The sequence below is a fragment of the Chanos chanos genome, chromosome 8 (genome assembly GCF_902362185.1).
Source record: "Chanos chanos chromosome 8, fChaCha1.1, whole genome shotgun sequence".
NCBI classification, from domain to species: Eukaryota; Metazoa; Chordata; class Actinopteri; order Gonorynchiformes; family Chanidae; genus Chanos; species Chanos chanos.
This window is the reverse complement of record NC_044502.1, coordinates 37,072,522-37,096,490: the sequence shown is the minus strand read 5'-3', so window position 1 is coordinate 37,096,490 and position 23,969 is coordinate 37,072,522. Positions and strand designations below refer to the sequence as shown.

General features: G+C 41.1%; 1 protein-coding gene across 1 annotated transcript in view; it reads right to left on the bottom strand.

Annotated features, from left to right (window-relative positions):
- The window catches only part of zfpm2a (zinc finger protein, FOG family member 2a), a 113,229-nt gene that overhangs the window by 80,693 nt on the left and 8,567 nt on the right, over positions 1–23,969 (bottom strand). The window contains exon 2 of the mRNA XM_030782708.1: positions 1,045–1,203. Coding sequence (XP_030638568.1) covers positions 1,045–1,203 — 159 coding nt within the window. The remainder of the gene's footprint in view (positions 1–1,044; positions 1,204–23,969) is intronic.

Below are 23,969 nucleotides of genomic sequence, written 5' to 3'. Positions count from 1 at the left end.
GAGTGTGTGTGTGTGTGTGTGTGTGCGCGTGTGTGTGTATGCATGAGCACATATAGGAGCAATGATTTTTGGTGCTATACAACAAAGAAGAACACCACAAATGCACACACACACACACAGACGCATGCAGACAGACACACACACACACACACACACACACTTGCACATAGCAGCACCTGGCTGGAATGAGGCTGAGCTACAGCCAACATGGTGGTTGGCATCTCCCAGATCAAACTCCTGCTCTCAGGTACATAGTGGGAATCAGATATCAAACAGTGTGGACTCAAACCCGGGCAGTAAGGTTCTGGAATGTTTCCCACACTTTTACAGTGACTGCCAAAACATTGCATGCCCAGCTGTAGTGTGAAACTCCAATCAAACAAGCTTGAAAAGATGACAGGCCCATGTCTGTGTATATGGACAAGACCTCTTCTGGGAATCAATTAGAGATTTGTGTTTTAATCATCACTTGCTTTGGGAGGCCTGAGCATTCAGTTTGCTTGGTATAGCCAACTGGTAATGAACATATCCATTAGGTATGGTTAATGCATGGGATTGAAGAGTAGCTGGGTCTGTTCAAAAGGCTTTATAAAAAGCATTAAGGCACAAATTGTTCATCTGACAGAGTGTAATTTTGCATAGAAACACTGACACCGTACCAATCGAAATTATTCACTGCAACATTGCATGACAATATCATCTGATCACCTGGAAAGAGTGAAAAGGAAGATAACGTCTTGCCAACAAGCCAAACCTTTTAAGAACAAACAACATAGATACATCTCGTTAAAACATGAGCTGTGAAAATCATAATGAAAGAGCCTGGGATATTTTGTCCACAGAATTCCAAACATAAGCTATTGGTGGTAAAATAACTGACTGATGAGTTCAATTATGGATGTGTTAACTTGAGGTCACGTGAAGCCAAAGATCATTTTAATGAAATAAACACAGTTTAGGCTTGTAAACACATTAACATGTTGCGAGTTGGATATGATGTCACCGGTGATGCTGAGGGAGTTCTGAATTAAGGGAAAATCTCACCTCTGTTACAGAAGAACTCCATGTCTTCACAGCTGAGGTTCTCTGGTTCAAATTCAGCAGGGAAGTTCTCCTCCACAGAGAACTCCTCTTTGGCCACGAGCTCGTTCTCCTCCGATACACATTCCTCCTCTTCCTCTTCCAGTCCATCCTCCAGTGGGCCTGTATGGACAGCGTGGAAACACACCATTATATTTTACATTTGTTCAGAACGCTACGCCAACACCCTGGGTTAAGTACATTCTATCAAACTATCCTTTTAAGGTTGTTCTCTGTAAGACAGCTTTATTCTCAGGAAACTGATGAGGAAGGTTTCTTCTTAATGGGTTTGATTGTGAAACTCTGGCCAAAGCTGCACAGTTTTGTTGAGGGTGGTTGAAATGTCCCTACATATTATTCACATCCTGACTTGAGTGAATGAAGGAAATAGGAAGCTGTAGTTGCTTGACCTCGTTAAAACTGAAACCATGAGAGGGGGTGGTAAAGCTCCTAAACTTAAAGGCAGTGGACTGGACACTGGCCAGAGAGACAGGCTTTACCTCTGTAAGTTTATCACTTTCAGATGTACAAATGCAAACATTCGGGTTTTGCATTTCATCACGCGCACAGACGCATGCACACACCATTACCACTACCTGTAAACAGATAGAACAAGTAACCAATTCAGCCACGCCTTCTCCATGAATGGAAAAAAAACCCAAATAACGTTTCAAAGTAGCGCATTTAACAATGAAGAATTGTGAGAGAGAAAACAGAAAATAGCTATAGTTCAAGACAAATTGACTTCAAACTATTCTTTTTTTTTTCTTCTTCTAATTCTGCTAATTGAAAAAGCATGTTTATTTCCCTGTCCAATATGATTAAAGCCCTTTGCAACAGCGGCTTTGTACTCAGATAGCTACCTAACTTGAGAGTCTGAGTCAAACTCCACAACCAGCTGTTCCGAGGGGAGAAAAGTTCCTCTCCATCTAGCTCCTGACTTTTCACACCAGCATCAGCATGGGAGGAGGAAAGAAAATACTTTTATTAATTTGTTCGCCTTATCACAGGGTACAATGTTGATTTTCCATTTACATTCAATGCCTCCAGGTAATACACCAGTGCAATCTTAAAGGAGACATTTTCCCTGTGATTAATTTTTTCCCCCTCTGTGCAATATTATTTCTTTAAATCTAAATGATTTCTGAGTTTTGCTCATAGCTGTACATCTCTTTTGGTATTTGCATATTACCATTTTTTGCTTCAATCAAGGGCACTGATGGAATTGCTGCAACCTGAATTGTATTAGTACAGAAAAACAGTTCACCCCACATTTAAATAAATTGTCTGCCAACCCCCCACCCCCCTCACACACACACACACACACACACACAAATCCCTCTACACACCTCTTTTTCTTTCAACACAGAAAGGCTGCTTGCAAGCAACATTTTAAAATTCTTGTATGCCATCTACGAAACTAAATTTGTTTAGGGCAACTGTTTGGCTTGTTTGTTTTTTTTTTTCCCATCAATTTTTAATCCTTAGAGAATAATCATGCGGTATTTGCAGTTGTCACCGGCGACTGGACATGAATGGTCTCTCTTTCAATCTGTCACACGTGAAGCCGGTAATACACTCAGTGGCTCAGAGAGACTATGTACACTGATATCCTCTCGGCACCTTCCACACTGTTTGTTCTATTGTAACAGGGGATCAAGCCCCTCCACTTAATAAAGCAATAATTTCAGTTCAAACCCCCCTCTCGTACGTAAGTCCGCTCCTGTTCCCCTTTCTTCCTGAGCGGAGACTCATAAAGGACCCCCCCTGATCTCCACAAACCGCCTGCTCTTTTTCATCAGGCTCCTAAATGACTCCTTTGTAGCACGGCTACGTCTGCAGGAGCCTGGTGCATGAAAAGAATTAGTGCATGGATTTCTAACAGACGCGGTGAGAGCTACTCTTTAAATTAGGACACAGTTTTATGATTTTATCACAAACTGTTTATTGATTCACAGAGAAGGAGAGGCAGTTGAAAAGATATTGGCAGATTTCTATCAGCAGCTGTATCAAGAGGAGACTGCTGAAGCTGAACGTGTCTTGTACAGTCAGTGAAAACTGTTCGGAGTATTTATAAACACATTCTTCTGAGGTGCAGATATGAAACACACACGCACGCACACACAGATATGTGCGTGTGCACGCACACACACACACACACACACACACACACACACACAGAAAGAGAGAGAGAAAGAGAGAGACGGGGAGAGAGAGAGAGAGGAAGAGAAAGACAGTATGCATCCTTGTAATTACATTCCACTTCTTTGCGTTTCATATAAACTATAAATCAGGAAAGGTCCATACGAGACCGCAACATTTTCAGCACGTCTTTTTGCTTTGTGGTTCCCGAGGTAATTTTAGTCGACACACAAAACAAACCGCGACACCCATGCATACACTTCCAGAGTCGGGCGTCTCAGAACAGAACGCAAACTCTAGTGCACGAGGGCTGTTTTCAAAGGCTACTTCATGAGACGAGCGTCCATTACCAAAGTTTCAACCCTTTCCACATGTTTGGCTTATTATACAGTATTCATTGCATGGAGAGACCTGAAATAATTTCAGAGACAGCAAACGATAAGAATAATGACTTTCTAAACGACTAGCAATGCACTCCTAGCTCATTTTCTGATAGTGGCGTCCCCTGCTATATTTAGTTGTGTACTGTTTAAAACCCTGTCACATTCACTCTGGGGCCCCATAGATGCTGGTGGGTTTGAGCAGATGCTGCAGGATGGAGCCAAAGTCGCGGGCAATTCTCTCCACTCCTCCCAAAAGTTATGAGAGGGAGAGCTCTCTCTCTGTCGCTAAGGATACACACAGGCGACTGGCAACACCACAAATTTTGCCAGGGCTAAATTAAAGCTGTTTATATTGTCCCGGTTTTAACTGGAGTTGGGCAGTATAAACATTCTTAGAGTTCATTTAACAGTGTCGAATTTGCATGTAACCTCTGAGGTTTTCTTCCATGTCCGTGCGCTGCCAACAGATGTCGTGAGAAGGACGCAAAAAAAAAAAAAGTAAAGTAAACGTAATGATAACTAACAAATAAAATATAAACAAAGCATTTCTTGTGAATCTTAAACTAAAACGGCCCTTTTGGTATTACACTGTTGCAGCATTTACCTGAAAGGGTAGTGTTGTCAAAAAAAAAAAAAAACCCCACATGAAAATCTGGGCTTAATGACAGATACTGCCCTTAATCTTCTTTTTTTATTACGATAAAAGAATTAATATGCTCCCAATTTTTTGCCTATTAACTAAGGTATGTCTGTGGCTCTGTCAATGCATTCAGCGCCTCTACCTCTGTGGAACATTTGTACATTAATATGTGGACAGAATTAGTAATATATTCCAAGAGGCTGTAATCTTGTAGCCTCTAAATCTTTGGATTACTGAATCACTGAATCGTGAATCATTCCATAATGACCATCTACTCTTAAACACATTGCTGCACACTTCAAAACAAACCACATTTCAATATGAGATAATGCTTTTTTTTTTTTTTTGTCATGATTTCACATTTGCTTCAACTGCCTTTTCTTCTGTAATGTTTTCTGCCCTCTCCTCTTTTCCTATCCGTCTCAAGTACTGCGAAATTTCCCCAAAAAAGCATGGGCTTACATACTACCTGCAGGAAGTCAGTGTCAGTAAAGACAATGTTATCTGGATGCAGTCCTGATCATGCTCCCTCGCCTGTTTGACCTCTGAACTCTTAGAGATAATAATCAGCCTGATGCTGATATGGAGATGCCCCAGTGCACTCCCCCCAGCAGTCAAACACCCAGCGAGTCAAGCCCTAGAGTGGAGAGAATCTTTCATCTTAAGTAAGCGCTACAATAAAATGCACAAGCTGATTTAACCTAAGAAAAGCTTCAAACGGGAAAAAAAAAAAACCCTCAAATAAATCTGCAAGCTTCTGCAGCTGACTCTTTAACGTGCAGACTCACATGTAAACCTGGTCGCTTTTTTTTTTTTTTTTTTGGAGGCGGCCTGTGGTTGGAGGCCTCTGAGGGCAACAGCCCACTTTATCAGCAAGAACCACAGTCCGGTGCCCCCCTCTCCCCAATCACAAACTGGGCCTTCTCTATGTCTCCTAATTAGGACGGAGGTAATTGAATCGGACAGAACAAAGCAGCAGATCTTTACAAGCATGGAAATCATTTTTGCTCTCACCTATACCATTTTTTTAATCTAGCGGTGCCATTGAAAAAGGGCCCGGGCTTGGCTGAAGGATAAAAAAAAAAACCCCGCACACAGCACCTGAGACCCAGCATGAATACATACTGACGCCTCAAATCTATAGGGACCGTCCGATCCGGTTAAAGCCCGGCCAAACTTGGACCAGTACCTGCCTATTGTGCCAAGGCAGATACTAGTATAGACAGGAAGGTCCAGGTTAGTGAGCACAATTATATACACAAACAGAAAGAAAGGGCGAGAGAGAGAGAGAGAGAGAGAGATTTAGAGGAGTATACACATGTATTTCTGGGGATTTCTAGGCCTCACGGCCATTATCTCAATTTACAGTCAATCCCTGTGACACTTCTATGCTCTCAAGCACGTACTGTTAAGGGCATTAGACGAGTTCTGTGTATGTGAGCAGTGAGAAAAACTCTTTCAAAAGCATGGATATACAGAACCCCTTCTAATGTAAATAGTGGGACATGATGAAAGAATGGAATCCTCAGTATCTCTGCAAGATTTGGGGTGAGTGAAAAAGATACTGTCTGTTTGAATCTTGTTCCTAATGCAGTGAGAGAGAAAGAGAGAGAGAGAGAGAGAGAGAGAGAGAGGTACTCTCACTAAGAATGACCTCTGCGAAAGCCAAGGCATCTGGCAGTGTCAGACTCTGCACACTGTATATGTAATGGGGCCAAAATCAATTAGCCCTTTATAACAGGAGAAAAAAAAAACGCACAGAATTTAGATGATTCTCACCAGATTAATACATTACTAGAATAGTCATAGAGATAGGTTATTATTCTGTTATGGTATTTACTGAAGAAATGTACGGATTTTTTTTTTCAGTTCTCTATACAGATCAAATGAAATTTGTACATAATGTACAAACACAACAGGCTGAGTAGATTTTTGTTTGTTTAAGAGTGTGTGTGTGTGTGCGTGCACAAGTGCATGTGTGTGAGTACGCGTATGCGCGTACATTTGTATGTGTGGAACACGGTGGAACGGCACCAAACGCAGACTGATGTGCTCTTGGTGCCGTACTCTGTGACTGGAAATAAGCAGTGGTATTGTTTAACTTGATTTTCCGGTTGCTAAGCAATGTAATTCTGGTGATTAGAAATGGCTGCGTTCCTAAATTCGGGCACTTACAATCAACAGTCAACAAACTGTTTCCAAAACCCCCGCACCAAGACCTGCTTGTAAATTGCTTTAGAAAAAAGCAAGGGAGGGGTAATCTAAGGATGACTCAACGCAGTCTTTGTTAAACTGCAGAATGAGTCTTCATGGATGACATAGCAACCTCACTGACATGCCAAAAAATGACACTGTTCGATTGCATCAAAAAGCACTCGAAAGTTTACATGAAACGAGATTCAGGAATAACTTTTAAATGCATGTTCGGTACATAGGGTTAAAAAAAAAAAAAAACAATTCTTCATTAAAAAAATTTATCATTTTCAAGGACGTTGAAAATATTATACTAATATAATATGATATTCTCCTGGGTAAAAAAAAACTTTACTTCACCAATTAAATTGAAAGATCATCCAGGTTTTTTTTTTCTATTTTTTTTTCCCTCCCACACTCTCTTTTTTTGTTTTTTGTTTTTTTTTGTTACCCTAAACATCACAATACACGAGTGATTGATGAAGGCATAAAATGCCAAATTAGATCCTAATTAGGTCGTTTCTGTTGAATGTGTTTCATTTAAGTTAAAGTTCTATGATTAAAAGGTTTAATTATAAATGTGGGCCAAAGTCACAAGCAGTTCCTCATCGCTACGCTGGCAAACAGTACAAACAAACAACAACAAAAAACTGAACCAAACGACAGAAATACAATACAAGTCGCATCAACTTTCATGAGCTCTCACTTCGTTGGACCAAACTGGGGGGTTTTTGTGGTATTTTGACAATTCCACTATTAAAGGCAAATAGCTTTCTCCCATTTTCTGCATCCAGCAAAAGGGAGATTGAAGAGGTATGAAAACAAGCTGGCGTTTGACTGAGTCATTAAAACACTGGAGGCTCCTCTAAGCTCTGCCTTTGGGTTTCAGCACATGCCAGCGTCTCTGTGTAACTGTGTTTGTGTCACTTTACACTCTCTCTCTCTCTCTCTCTCTCTCCCTGTACACAGAGGTACACCCAACTGGCAGCCAGTGAACCTCCATTAAAGGCTGGGAGTCGTCCTCCAAATGTCAGACAGTGATGAGAAAAGGAGCCATGCTCTCTGAAGCTCAGGTGTGGGCTCCCATTAGCCTTTGCATACAGCCCAATTTGGTCTGAGCCAAACATACAGAGAAGCGGTTCGAAATGCACAGACATGAACCGAATACAGAGACAGGAGAGAAACACGTTGGAGAACTTAATTTACTCTTGTTTTCTATTCCCTTTATTGTTTGTTGATCTCATTTTGTGTTGTGATCTAAATAGTAAGTATTAAGTTAGTATAATCACAATACTTTAAGTTCCTTTTTTTCTCAACGGCTGTGAAAGAGTTAACACGCAGCAGCTCCAATTACTGTAGTTTCAGGTCAAGAAAATATTATTTCAAAGCATTCAATGGAAGGCCCTTAGAAAAAAAATGATTAGTGTATCAAATAACGCAGATAAAACAGTATTTTTTCCATCAAGGAACAATTTATGAAATGGATATATCTGAGATGCCAATTTCATTTTCAACACTAAAGAAAAAGGAGTTTCTTTGGCAATAAATTCCTCATTAATTCAATTCTAATTTGCCTCTGGTTCCTATTTCTACTATTGATAGTTCCAGTTCTTAATACCCTAGATAAAAAAAAAAAAAGAAAAAAAAAAAAACCACAGCTCAAACTCTGAGGAGACTGAACGGTTGATAAGATCTAAATATTACCAATGCCAAAGAGAAGTGTGAAGTCTGATGAACATTTCAAAAGAACAATTCTTTATGGATCAGCTCAATCTTTTCCACTTTTTAATTAAAAGTAAAGAAAATAGAAGTTAATTATCCTGTAAAGATTAGCTGGTGGGCATCTTTCTGTAAATTAGTTCTAATTAAAAGGAAATTGTCAAATGACATTCAAAGTGCTGTCCTTTAAAACAGAGAGAGAGACAGGGCTTTTCTCTCTCTCTCTCTCTCTCTCTCTCTCTCTCTCTCTCTCTCTCTCTCTCTGCCTCTTAATTCTTGATCTGGCCACGTGAAGCGTAAAGAAGAGAGATTAGAATTCTGTCAGCAGCAGCAGCTCCACTCCAGACATGGAGGGGACTAGAGTCTCTGCTTTTCTTGATGGAGCATCACTGCACTGGTGAACACGGCTGCTTCAAAGGAACCCCATCTCCATAGTCTTCACCTGCCATTATTTAATTGCCCTGATTGCCTCCTTGATCTACCTTTTAGGCAGGGTCATAAAATGTCAAACCTTTCCCATCTCCCCAAAATGACGATGGTTGCTTTCTTTTGTGTGTGTGTATGTGCGTGTGTGTGTGTGTGTGTGTGTGTGTATGTGTGCGTGCGTACATATATATGTATGTGTGTGTGAGTGTGTGTGTGTGTGTGTGTGTGTGTGTGTGTGTGTCTGTGTTGTGTGTGTCTGTGTGTGTCTGTGTTGTGTGTGTCTGTGTGTGTGTGTATGTGGTGTGTGTATGTCTAACTGACACTGGCCAGAAATGAAGAGACAGATTTCATGTCGATTTCATCATCTATCAGAGGCTTTTGAGTTCCTGTACATGCTCACAGTGTTTCAAACAGAATAGACGAGTCTCTGGCGAGAGACTCTATCAAAACAGTCCCCAATGGCCACTTACTGCAAGTATTCATAACACTCAAACAATGTCACCTCCAATGCTCTTCTAATGTTAGCACAGTCAAACTCTACCACTCCACTCCCCATTCTAATTCATGACCGGTTTTGAAAGAATGCCAGTAAAACAACGGTGAGGGAAATGGTTTAGTGCAAATCCTACAGTCGCCAGTAGGTGAATCAGCTGCCCTGAGGTAAAAGTCTTTAGCTCTCCATACAAAAACGTATTGCAACGTATGCAAGGTATTGCATAATAATTCCACAGTAATTAGCTCTTTGCGGTGATGAATGACTGACAGTGACACAGCAGAAAAGAATTACACAGGTGACTGGAGTCACCTTGTCCAGCTCAGTACTTAACACAAAGGTTTACAGCTCCTAATTAGCCTTCACCAGAGAAACATAAGTCTGCAATAAATGTTAGGTGAGGGAGCACAGATGCATCAACCAACATTTATGTATTTACATAACAAATACATATGCAATTACAGTTACTCTGTAATTGTTACTGTTTAGGAATGTCCTTTTCAAGTAACCTCTTACTTCAGGTGTTGAATTTATAGCTAATAACAAATATCACACATGTGCAAGAAAAGTATATGTGATATCAAATAGGACACTGTTACAGAGACTAAATACAGTAAATTTTGCTTTCAAAAGTTTTAAATCTTTTTTTTTATTTCATAAAATGTACTGTTTTATGAAGTAAAGAATGGGTGTGTGCATGTCTGTGTGTGCATGTATGTATGTGTGAGTCTGTGTGTGTGTGTGTGTGTGTCTGTGTGTTTACGTGTGTGTGTGTGTGTGTGTTGGGGGGTTGGCATCCAAACACAGCTGAGACAGGAAGGAGAGCCCTGTCTGTAAGGAAAGGGTGCTCCAGCAGTAAAATGGAGGCGGCTGAGCACTGACCTTTAAGCAGAGGAGTGAGGAGAGAGTACTCTGTCAAAAGACTCCTTCACAGATGGATATCCATTCTGCCAGCACCTGGTCCTGACAGGGCACGCACACACGCATGCATGAGAACACATACATTGACACACGCACACACACACACACACACACACACACAAGAGCCACACTTTGGCCTGCTCATCCCTCACTTCATACGGAAACCTGTCCTTCATTCAGATAGCACTGGCTGATAAACAATTTCAACACAGAATATGATAGATACAAACAGAAATAATATCAGATAAAAGATATATTAGTATTATTATTAATATTATTAATATTATTATTGTTATTATTATCATGAATCTGAGCTTGATGTGAACTATTGCAGCTTATATATTTGTACCGGGAAGACAGACACTACAACAAAGAACCTGTTACAATTATATCGCTGGGGTCCACAGAGAATACTCAGACTTAAATATCACAGGCTGGGCTTTACAAAATGCTCCCGCATTACAAGCAAATTACTAGCGCAATGTGAGGGAGCCACCGAGGAACAAAGAGTGGCGGCCATAATTATATGGCACCGTGTATGGCATGTCAATGGGAAGCTTCCTTCTGGAGGGCATTCCCCTGGGCCCCCAGGCATCAAAATGATGGCCAAATTATTTTGTGCTCTGTTGCAGCATGCCATGATTATCATATTTACCGCTGGTGCATGATGACAACAGTGCTGTTTACACCTGTCTAAGAGAGAAGGCAAGGTTTACACTCACTAATTTAGCAAATGTACAGTATGCATATGAGTTTGTTGGCAGGGATTTAAATTAGGTCAGGAATGGAATACATCAATGGCAACCCATATGTGTACGCCCTCTCCACCCCCACCCCCTCCTTCCTCTCTCTTTCTCTCTCTCTCTCTCTCCCTCTGTCTCTCTCTGTCTCTGTCTCTCTCTCTCTCTCTCTCTCTCTCTCTGTGTCTCTGTCTCTCTCTCTCTCTCTCTCTCTCTTTCTGCCTTCTTTGCTCAGAAGCTTGCCGATGAGGAGGCTTGACGACTGCAGAAGTGTGATATGTGCAAATCACATTTGCAGATGAGCTTGAAACTCTTTTTAATATTCAGATATAAGACATCCTGAGCAGCCAGCTCCCCTCTAAGACTCGATCCTGCAGAGAAGGCGAGATCCCTCGTCATTAAGGGAATGTACTCTCGCTCTACACTTTTACATATTTCACACAAATGTACGACCAAGGCAAAAACATCGCCCTTATCGCCGATAACAATGCAAATATGTCGAAAGCTCCCTGCAGATTCTGTCAAAATCCAAAGTCGTTTTAACGGGGCTTTCTCGTTTTTTTTTTTTTTCGTGTTTTTTTTCTGTCTTCATTTCTGCAGCTTATTGGTGTGTTTGATTTTTTTTTTTTTTTTTTTGCATTTCTTTCCAAAAAGGAAGTCACATGTCATTGACTCTGTCACAGAAAGGTATGGCTGCCACGAGACACGGGAACACGTGTCGCTTCCTCCTGCCAATCGGGCATCAAACACAGCGCAGTGGGGGCTTCGATTTGAGAAGGAACATCCGAATGGTGCCACACTGAAAGGCTCAGTCTCTCTCTATAGCTCGTTAGCCAGTGACAACCACAACCAAAAAGCTCTCTTTTACCAGACTAGCGTTGACGATGGGCTATCGACAGCACCCTGAAGAGGGTCGAGTTCAGACCGTTGATTTATTGTTCTTTGCCACCACCTCTTGTACCGCAAACTTCTTTTTACGTTTCTCTCACTTTTTTTTTTTTTTTTTTTTTAATTCAGTGATTGCCACCCAGGCAATTCTTTAAAGCACCTCCCCGTCAGCTCCTCCCACCTCCTCAGCCTCTGCGTCACATTTGTCTCCCGCTTGTTAGCCCCTACGTCAAATTTGTCTCCGTGCCATTTTAATTACAGCCTCGGCAATCTTTCCGGTGGCATTCTGGGAGAACACCGATCTGCAAAAAAGGTGATAAGTAGAGACGCCACCCAGCTTTGGTATCAGCCATAAACAGACACTTAATTGAATCATTTGACCTAGGAGGCTGATCCTCTGAAATAGCATGTAGCAGGAAAGAAATGATTTTGGAATATTAAGACAGTTCAGCGTTTTAGAAAGGCGCCCGCCAGTGCAAAAAACACACTTACTTTGGCTGCTCGCCCATTGCTCGCTAATGTTGTCCACACTATAGGGACAGATAAGTGAGTGAGTGTTTATACTTGTGTGTGTGTGTGTGTGTGTGTGTAAGATGGTGGTAAGATGAGGCGATGTGCCCACACTGTCTCTGGCCCCACATGCACGGCCTGTGTTCCTGGTTCCCATCTCCCCTCTTTTCCACAGCATGTCAGCCTCTTCCTGTTTAGGGATAGCTGTCAGGGGTTGATGGCATGGATTCAACACTGCAGCAGGTTTGTTCAAGACTGCTGATTATAAAACACTGAGACACTCACACACACACACATACACATAGGAACACACACCCACGTACACTAACACACAAACAGACTGTTCCACAGATTTGACTGCTACCATTTTTTTTTTTCTTCTTCTCAGAGAGACTATTTGCAGATGCATAGGAGTTATCAATCCGAGCAGACACACAATCCGGGTCCAATGTCACTTCTCCTCATTATGTTAATGGTTAATACATGCAAATGAAAACATTCCGGCAATTTGATTTCTTTGAAGATAGTTTGCATATTGTCTTAGCCATAATGATGGCACACTTTCTCTCCAGCTTCCATTTATGCAAGGGTAGTTAGTTCATTTTTATCAGCTCAGAGTTCATTTCTAAGGCTACTGGAATGTGTTTTTCCCCTTCCCCACACTATTTAACTAATTAGGATTCAGGTAACATAAGCAGATTTTTCACGCTATTGGTGTTTTTCTTAATTAAGAAACAAATGAATTCTCCCCAGCAAAATAGATGGAACAACGGGATAGGGTGCCAGAGGCCAGATGCTGCTGCTCTTAATTAGAACTCACTCTATTGTCTGAGCTTTTTTAATGAAGCTCCAATCTAAATGGATATCAAAAAAGCTGCCGGAGTTAAAAAAAAAATCCTGCCATTTAAAATAATAAGAAAAAAAGATGATGAAAGACAAAAGATATGTCCCGGTAGCAGCGGGTTTCACCTACAGTTCGGAGGAGAGGGCAAACTCTTCACCTCTGGAGGAGACAGGTTTAAAAAGGCTCTGTCACTCTCTTGGCTTTTTTTTTCTCCCTCTAAGCTGCGTCTGTGTTTCTGTTACGAGATGGTCTCGGGCTTTGAGAAACACGACTCTTTCATCCCCCCAAATGCTCCAGTTTTCAACTTGTTCGAGATCTCGGTTTTGTTTGGAAAAAAGAAAAAGAAAAAGAAAAGGGGGGGAAAAAAAAAACTCGGATTCCGACAAAAGGTTTGTTTATTTTCAAGTCATTCGGCGTTTATCACTTGTGCGAGTTTGCAAAAACAAAACTTTTCCACGGGTGAGTTGTACTTTTTTTTTCTCTCTCTCTTTCATTTTTAATATCTGAAGAGAAAGAAAAACTGTTTTGCATTTTGACTACATTTATACATAGTTTCACACAAACAATATATATTTCAAGAAAAAAAAAAAAAGAAAAAGTCTACAAAGGTCTCTATGTTCTGGAAGTTGCAGGGGAGAAATGTGTGTGCAGAGGAAGGAAAAAAAAAAAAAAGAAAGAAAAAAAAAAAAAAGGAAAACCATTTGGGTCAGATGAGTGTGCCGTGTGTGTTTATGGCTGAGGGCGATAGTATCGGGAGCTCACACGGCCTCCGCATGCCCACATGCGCTGCCAAGCCCATTGCTTCACCTTCAGACGGCATGGCTTAGGAGCTCCCAGAGGATGGGCGCATGCCCACTGATACGCGCCCAGGACCGTCGTGTCCAGGCCAAACATCCCGGTGCCCAAGGGCTGTACCATCAATGCCCACCGTGTGTGCCAGGCTGGATGCCACCCAGCAGTCCATTTCAAAGGCGCTTTTTGTGGATCAGGTATGCGGTGTGATTTTCGTTTCCCTTTGTAATATACCCAGTCAAAGGAGAGCTCAGCTTGCTTTAAAGTCATATACCGCTAGTCTGACTTTCAACGTGGGCTGGACTCATAATTGATTTCCGAGTTTAAAATTTCATGATGGAGGAGAATTTTTGAAATAGAGAAATGTTCTCAGTATTAGCTGACTCCACTTTTCAAATGACGTTTTGAAAAACCTAACGGAAAATGATGTGTTTTATTTTAGCTTTTGTTAAAAAAAAAATCAGAGACTGAGTCAAACCGTGTTTAGAACGTATATTTTCAGCTCACTAACTGAGGAACATTTATAAGTTGTTTATTCAAGTGTAATCTACCATCTGTGACAAACTGTTTTCAGTATGGCACATAATAATTTAATCTAAAAAAAAAAGTACATAAATAAAATGAGAAATACAAAAAATTGTCATCTTCTATTTTGCAGAGAGGCATATTTTACATAAGAAATTATGCAGGTAGTATGTTTGACACTGAAAGGTTACCTCTGACAAAGAAAGGATACCTCCCTTTTTTTTTTATCTGCACTGTTTCTATTTTTGACAACACTCACATTTCTAAAGTCTATGTATTTACACCCCCCCCCCCCACACACACACACTTTCTACATGAAGTTACTTCCTTAAAAATGGCCACGTTTTAAACACCTCTGCTTATCCCTAAATTACCATAATCCCACTGCAGTTCACCCATGCGCGTTCTCTCATCTGTAGCCCTGCTTGTTTATGTCTATCTGTCTGACAGATTAGAGGGGGAGATTACCCTGCACAGAAACACGAGCCTCCATCAAAGACGAGTGAGGATAATGTCACTCTTTCAGAGTATTCTCCGTCTCTTCCGAGAGCACGCACTGGAGTATTAGAACAATGCTTATGCTGATGCTCTATAGAGCATGACAACAATAAGACTGTGTCCTAAGGGACAGGCAGCTTGTAAACACTGTGTCTGTACACGCCACACGTGACGTTGAGCACCGAGGATTCTCAGACGACCTGACCTTGCGCTCCTTATTTAGGATTTGGGAGTTATGGTGAGAAAGTTAATAGCAAAAGTGAACGATGAATTTAGGTGAATGAAATTGTTCTAAAATTGTTATGAAACGTTTCTCAAAAATGAATTGCTTTCTTTTTTTTTCCTTTGTTTTTTTTTTTTTTTAATTTTACATTTCACAGAAAATTTGCAAAAATACCTTTTGATGTTTAGATTATTTTGGCATCATAATTGAATTGATATAGTTCATTATTTAAGCTAACTTAAATTACTGACTATATTTTTTAAAAGGAAATAAAAGGTATATGGAATTGCACAACAAAGTGATGTGAGTATGCATGTCTCCTGTTTGTTTGGGGAAGGGGAGTCTTCAGTTATTTGTACATCTATATAATCAAGCAGAATCTAATCTGTGAGAAAAGTGACAGACAAACAAAGAAAGAAAGAAACAAACAAACAAAAAACCCCAGAAAAACAAAAAACAAATTAGGGGGGGAAAAAAGAATCAGTGAAAAAAATGTTGTCTATAGCGAAGTGAAAAAAAAGAAAACTTTTAAGCAGGATTTCTGCCAGGCCACCTAATTATTTCTCCTGTGGGTCCTTTATGGCTCTCATTAATTTCCCCTCTCTCTTTACCTTGCATTGAAAGACTGGAGTCACCATGCATCTGCTGCTGATAACACACTGGGGTCTACGAGGCTTCAGCTTGGCGACTCAAGGAAGAAAAGGGAGCGCTCTTTCACACAAACCTACAGGATAATGGCATTAGAAACAGCTCTGTGTGCCTTAAATCCACAAAGACACACTGCTTTCTACAGCAAGCCAAGGCTGAGAATTTGGGCTGTGTGGTGTTGCAGCCCTTCATTCAAATGATTCCAAAGAAAGATGCGCAAATCTTACTGCAAAGCATTTTTTTTTAAATAGGCAAAACAAAAGGGGAGTAAGAGACAGAGAGCGAGAGGGGGAAAAAAACCCCAGCTGATTTTAGTGTGTGAGATAGATTTTCAAAAGAATAGAAAGAAAAAAATCCACCGCGTAAAAAGAAAAAGGCTATTATGAGAGGGGAGTCCAGTAACCAAAGTTTTATAGCAAAGCAATCTAGTACATACTGAAGATATCTTTATTTGTCTTGAGTGCAAATGTCAACAGAACAGTTCATCACAAATACACACACACACACGCACGCACGCACACACACACACACACGCACACACTCACAATCTACATTGAAAAAAGAAGCCTGCACAAAGGTGGAGGTTTCATGCTGGGCGCACACCCCAGCAGGTCTCCACAGGTCTCTCTAAAACTCCACCTAGACAGACAAGAAAGATCCACCTAACACCAACCCCAGCACATCAACCCCCATGAGGCCTTCTCCAAAGCTAGCTTTCACACGGATGTCAAGAAACACATCACCAAGCTGAAACTGCAGCCAACATTAAAAATCTAATGTACCACAGTTAAGACTGATATTAACTTTATCAGAGACAACATCATTTTAATTTGCCATAGGTAAATCCCACCATTGCCATACACTGAGACCTGAATACAGTCAAAAGCATCCTTAACTCTGACCATAACACACACAACATATCTTAACCTTGTCCCTACCACAGCATAATTCAAACCTAAACCCTGAACCTAACCATACTCTGCTACTGTGAACTACAAACATTGACTACGCTGTGTAAATGCCATCACTGACCTATCGACTGTGAATAAACATGTAAACCTCAGGAATATTACACTGGAAAAATACTGAAGGGCATTGAGCCAACAAGAAACACAATTTTCTTTATAGACACTGATAATAAATCCATTTCATGGTAAACACTAACGTTATGCATCCAACGTACTGTCAAGAGAAAAGGTTCCTACATCAATAACATCTTCAAGCACCTGAGGGTACTGTCAAGGAAAGAGTCCTCAATCCAAACACTGTAAGTAAGACCTTTCTTTTTATATAGAAATATCATTGTCATTCATAACATAATCCCAGCATAAAACAATTTTTAGTAAAACTGAGGATACGTTTGTGGGGCCTAGCTGAATCACGTTTAACAAAGAGATCTACAATCAACAAGTTAGAGAGCAAAACTGCCTTTACAGTAAAGGTGAATTTTGCATAAAGCACACTTCAGATTGGCCTAAAAATGTACTACTTTGATATAGAGTTTCTCTGAGGTCGTCCTGACCGAGCTTTTTGAGAGTAAAATCAAATCTGACCCAAGAGAATGCCACAATGCTTCTCAGCAAGGGGTGGGAGGAGGGGGGGAGGGGGGGGGGGGCGTGGGGCGTTGGAAAGCGTTTGGAGCTCTTGGGTCACGGGCTCGTCCCGTTAAGATAAAAGAGGCCCCGAGCAGATTAACTGGCCAAAGTTGTGAACCGCGATGGAGGTTGGACCGAGAGAGAGAGAGAGAGAGAGAGAGAGAGAGAGAGAGAGAGAGAGAGAGAGAGAGAGAGATTTAGGAATGACCTGGTTTCTTTGACTGAGCTGGAATCAGATGGGCAGGGGAACATTCTCTGACAACAGGTGACCTCGGCTTCAATTCACCGTTTTGATGATCAAAAGGCATGCAAAAAGGATTTTGAAATGTTTGTCTTTATCTTTGAATTAACTGTGTGGTTACTGAAGATATTCTCTGATACTCACAGACTCATGTTTAAGCACATATGCACAAACATAGATTAGATTGTTTAAAACAAACATAAACATAACAGTAGATTGTTTCTGTTCAGTTTAATGTTTGCATGAAGAGGTTGAACACTCTTAAATATGAGATTCTGACACACTAATAACAAGCCGTTTGCAACTACCGAAACAATCTAAACTGGAACTTCTGTTTCACTCCTGTGATCCAAGTTTACAAATAGTCAGTCCTGGATATGGTGACTTTAAGTAAAAAGCTTCATTTGGCAAAGAGCAAAAAGCTACATAAGAATACAGTAATAATAATAATAAAAAAATCATCCAGTGCCTGCACATACACATGTACAAAGACACACACACACACACACACACACACACACACATTCACACACACACACACACATTCACACACACACACACACACACACACACACACACACACACACACACACACACATTCACACACACACACACACACACACACACACACACACACACACACACACATACATACGTACATACACACCTCACAATACTTTAAAGGTCTCCAGCCTTGTACAGTATTATTGATAAAAAAAGAAGCTGGTCAATATACATCATGTGGCTGAACGGATTACATTTCTTATCTAAAATGATATTCAATAAAGTATGACCACGGAAATACCACTGGAGTGTTCTTGGATCTGAGCTTGCTCTTAAAAAAAAAAAAGGAAACACTTTATTGGAATTAAGATCAGTGTCAAGATTAGCAGGAGAAAAAGCAGTGTGATTCCTCTTTAAGCTTCTCCTCTCCTACACTTTATGTTTAGTATTTTAACTCTTGGAAGTCTTCTGCCAGCGAACTTAACAAAGAGCAGGCAAATACAATACAATTATCTTTGGGGAGCAGATTTAAAACACTCATTTGTCATTCTGAACCTTGTGTATGATAAATATCTTTATTGTGTCTAATTGATACTCCTGTCATTTCAAGACAATGAAAAATATATGACAATTACATTACAAACAAGTTGTAATTATAACATATGTATACTTACACTAAATTGAAAGCAACAACAACAACAACAACAACAACAACTGCTTAATATCTAGAGAAATGTATGGAGGGAGTTTTAAAACAACCTTGCATACTAGTATTTAGAGATCAAAATTTTAAAATTCTGGTTGAACTTATAAAGTTCAAAGTCAGTCCACAGCGGCTGTACAGTTCCCATGTGTGTAGGTGATCAGGGGCTAGAGTTTGTATCAGACTAAGAGTCTGGTTAGTACAAACAGAGAGAAAATCCCTCTTAAAACAATTCTCATGAAGTGATTAGTCCAAATGCTGAGGCTATCACAAGCCTTGAAATGGCTCTTCCACCGTTTCAAAAGTGCCACTTCAACCCACGCTGCCGACACTGTCAAAAATTAGACGTTAAAATCATATTTGGACAGCTCCAATTACTGACCACTATTACTTTGTCTTAAAAAAAAAAATCCTCGTCCTTATGTGAAGTCCTGACTTACTAAAAAAAAAAAGAAAGAAAAGACAAAAAGAAAAAGAAAGAAAAAAAAAACGCTAACAGCAGTAGCATTATCAAAGTCTGCAGTCTGATATCATAAAGTCATTAGTGCTGCCCAATTAAGTTACTCCCCTCCCCTTTTTAACGCTCACCAATTACAAAGACATCATTTGCATACTTAAGAAAAGAGACTGGCAGGAACAATCACAAATGAGGCGCTGACAGACATTTTACTGAAGTATGCCACTGGTCAGTAATTAGTTTAAAACAGACGCCCTTTGTTTAGTCCTTACCCCCGCAGTGTAGGTCCTGTTATCTTTCATCTAGGTGTTGATATACAGAGATTAATCCCTAACTCAAAGTTCTCATGTGCTCCACTGAATGATTTCTCACCAGTTAAATGTGAAATTCAGGAAAAATAAAAACAGAATGTCATCATGTGACGTATATGACGTGAGCTATCAGCAGCTAATCGAAACCAGATGTTATTGTTTTTTGGGGGGTTTTTTTCTTCAGAATTTCTATTCAAATTTCAAAACTAAATCATGGTCGGAAAAGAAAACACATACATTTGAAACAAATCAAACAGACCATCATTTAAAATAATGGAATCCTATGATATGAAAGACAAGCGAATGGAAAATAAAATTCATTCCAAACTTGATAAAATATCAGCTCTGGGTGTCTGCAGTGATGTCGGCCAGAGCACCCATGTTCCCCAGCTCTGAGCCCGTCATAAGAGCATATTCAGACGCTGCGGCTATGGCCCAAGTACTTGGAAACAAATTATCGCTAAGGAGACAAGGGACTGCTCCAGTATCCTCTCTCCCCCACCCACCCATCCACCCACCCTCTACGCCACACGCGCTCGCACTCACACACACACACACGCACACACACACACACACACACACACACACAAACTGTGAGTGCGTTCTAATTGGCTGATGTATGCAGGACCTGGTCCATGTTGGAGGGGTATCAAAAAGCAATCAACGCTCCATCCCTGATGAGTCCAGCGACAGGATGATTCACGTCGGGAATGGAAAGATGATGTGCTGCTGGACCAGAGGGCTGGCTCCTCCAAACCACCTAAATGCCACGCAATCACAAGAAATTATGCACACATCTCAAGTCCAAAGCCACAGGAGCGAAATGAGAAAGAGAGAAAGAGAGAGAGAGTGAGAGAGAGAGAGAGAGAGAGAGAGAGAAAATCAAGAGGATACTAAGTTCATCATTTAGAGAGTGATTGTGATAGGCTTTTTTTCTGCCTTTTTAGATGCAGCTGTTGAAGGCAATGGAGTGTTCCCATTGACTTACAAATGTCAAAATCTGGATAAAGTGCACCGAGTACGACCACAGTAAGATATCAGACTACAGCATGTCATAAAATGGCAACCGAAGCAATTCGGTCAGATACAGATAACAAATATTCAGACTTAGAGACAAACAGTTTTACCGCATTATGAATTTTTGACATTCAGAAATACAAATGAGCGCAAGACAAATGCCTCATGCGATAACGAAAGAGCCCATCACATCACAGAGCGTAATATTAAATATGCAATATTACATCAGTGAGAATGGTTTGGACGTACTCTCGTTAAGAGAGACGCTGCCCGATCAGACTTCTTCTTTTCTTTTCTTTTTAAACTTCCAATATGTGATTTTTCACTAATCAGTTAAAGAAAACAACGTTTTCAATTCAGGCGTACCTTAGTATAACTGCACTACAAAAATGACAAGTGAGAAAAAAAAAAAAGTCATGCCACACACAGGCCATCAGCGTCAGCTGCTCAGAGGAAGAACCTCATATCAAAATCTTATCTTCAAAAGGAACGGAGAGAAGCCGGGGGGGGAGGGGGGGGGGGGGTGAGGGAATGGAGAGGTGGGGGCACTGTCTCCTCACAGCCAGCACTAGTGTGAGTGAGGAATGGGGGGGGGCGCGGCGGTGGTGAGGGGTGGTGGGGAATGGGTTGTGTGTTTCGGGGGTTGGGTGGCAGCAGCGGAAGAGGGGAGGGAGGTAGGATTTGGACCATGGTACAGAGAGGAGCTCCTCCAACTGGCCTGCGGAGATCAGGCAGGGTTCCTACACCACGTTCCCGTGGCGCCGGCGACGAGGGCAGCAGCACTTTGGTGAGCTGATCCACATCCCTGTGCCATCATTCAACTCTCCTGTTCCTCTGGTTTCCTCTTTCCATCTCTCCTTCGCTCTCTCTCTCTCTCTTACTCGCTCTCTCCCACTTGCCCATTTTTCCTAAGCCCCTTTCTCTCTCTCTCTCTCTCTCTCTCTCTCTCTCTCTCCTTCCTTCCCTATCTCCTTCGCTCCATGTCTAACTCTCTCTCTCTCTCTCTCTCTCTCACGCTCACTCTGGCCTTGGCAGAGGAGGTTGGGATCTGAACTCAACTTAGACACAGAGTTGGAGGATTTCACAGATGGTCAGGGAGAGGCTTTAGCATTGGAGGAGAGAGGCAAGAGGAGCGCAGGGGCTGATTTCACACCGGCACAGTGTGTGTGTGTGAGTGTGTGTGTGTGTGTGTGTGTGTGTGTGTGTGTGCAAAAACAGGCTGCCTCTAATCCACTGACTGCCCAGAGGGCCTCAAGCTATCCTGCAGCCCGACCACTAGCCCACAATCCAGCCCTTTCCCTACAAAGCCATACATGGCGCATTAGAAGGCTGGAGAAGACAGAGCTGATATGCTGATAGGCGGTGGAACAAAGAACGGTGCGGCCACCGGGTTCCCACAGGACTGCGTAGCAGAATGCATTCACTTCCACATAGCTCGTGTTTTCCCAATGCAGGAGTCAACCAGACTATTTGCACCATTGATCTACTGCATGATGTCTTAAGCACAAGGCAATAACGTGGCAGAGACAGGGGTGCGATACTTTTCGCTCAAAAGAGCAAGCGGTCACGCAGCACAGAGACGTAGCTTAACTCAACTCTTAAAGACTCTCTGAACTTCAGGAACAAGGCAATCACTGAAATAAAACGATAGTGAAATCTATAAACGCAGACAGTCTGAATAAGCTGCCACAAAAGAAAATAGAGAGAGAGAGAGAGAGAGAGAGAGAGAGAGGCAGAAATGAACAGCAGATAAAAGAGCAGTGGTTTAAACACAAGAATGAGGATGTATTTGCAGGGTGTAACATGGCTGCAGTAGAAATTGAGATAAATATATCTAATGTGTACTCTGTTCCTTTTCACAAAAGGTTAATGGGTTAAAATCACGTGGGAGAGCGGGGCGGGGTTCAAAGATGTCGCAGTAAAACTGAATAAGTAATATGCTTATATGTTTTCACTGGGAAACAAAACACAAAGATTATAATCTCTTTCTTCACACACACACACACGCACGCACGCACGCATGCACGCACACACACACACACACACACACACACACACGCACGCACACACACACATTTCTCTTAAGAGCAGTTAGTGCCACATGAGCAGACAACTTAGGGGTCAAATGCATTAAGAACACCTGTAATGCTCTCTCTCTCTCCTATAAGCTACAGGTTTTCTTTAATGTTTTCCTCAAAATGGCAACAACTCATTAATAATAAATGACCGCCTTTTCATGTGGAGGTGACACTGTTGGATATTTTTATTTCCTCACAGGAACACACTCTCAAAAAGAATTTGGTTCAATATCATCATTCATAAACCTTCTTCTGCAAGCAAAAACATGTTTCAAAAGCCCCGACATAGCTAAGCAGCACTGGTTTAAAGAGAGGGTAAAATCTACCCTGGTCTACTGCTGTGAGGTCACTGAAACCTCTTGCCTAATATGTTTACTATTCAGTCATTTTCCTCCATTTCTTCAAGCTAGAGAGAACACCCACTCAAGGCATGAGAAGGATAGAGGCAAATATATTCCACACCCACTCAACCAATCACAATCAGAGGAACCAAGATTGAGGACATGGGCTGGTGGGTTGTATCTTTGAATATACTCCCATCATAATCCAAGCTTCAATCCAGCACACATGACGCTGCTTTCCATCTCAAAGAGCTACATCTATTACCTGCCAACCATAGCATGACAACCTGATTCCAACCTGAAAACTCTCCTATGTTCTCATACATCTTTCCCTGACAGTTGATCAAGGCAAAGATACACCCACACAACACAATTACATATTGTGCTTCTAGATACAAATAGAGAGAGTGTATATATATACAAATATAAATATGTATTTTTTTTTATTTGACTCAAAATGTTTGATATCGCTCTCTTACTGGAATAGGTATAAAGGTAGGCAAAGAAGAGGAAAAGAGACAGAAAAGTAGACAGACAGAGAGGAAGAGAGAGGAAGAGAGAGAGAGAGCGGAGACAGATGCCTGTGACCTTTTTGTCCTTCATATTTGCTTAGCCTCCCTCACTTCAGTCGGGGTTGAATGGAGACATCTGATCCCAAACTAACTGTCAGAAGCTCGTCCTGATGGTGGCCAAGCCAGACATCAATCAATCAGTTTTTATCACAGACGCCTTTTTTTTTTTTTACCCTCCCTGTTTTGCTCACCTTATCATCTGACCCAGTTGTTATCCTGTTTTGGAAGCTTAAGAAACTTGATGATGTTCAAATGTATATCTCTGCAAACTGCAGAAACAGCAAACATTCACGTGTAGCTCTGAGTTTTGTTTTGTTTTGTTTTTTTTTAAAAAAAACTGATTTGAGATCACAAACATAATTTACATTCACTGCTTTTCAGAACATTTTTGTTGAGAGCATGATATATTAGCCTAAGAACATACTCTATATGATTAAGACCATCTAACCATCTGTCTGATTATACCAAAATGTGAGCATGCAGTC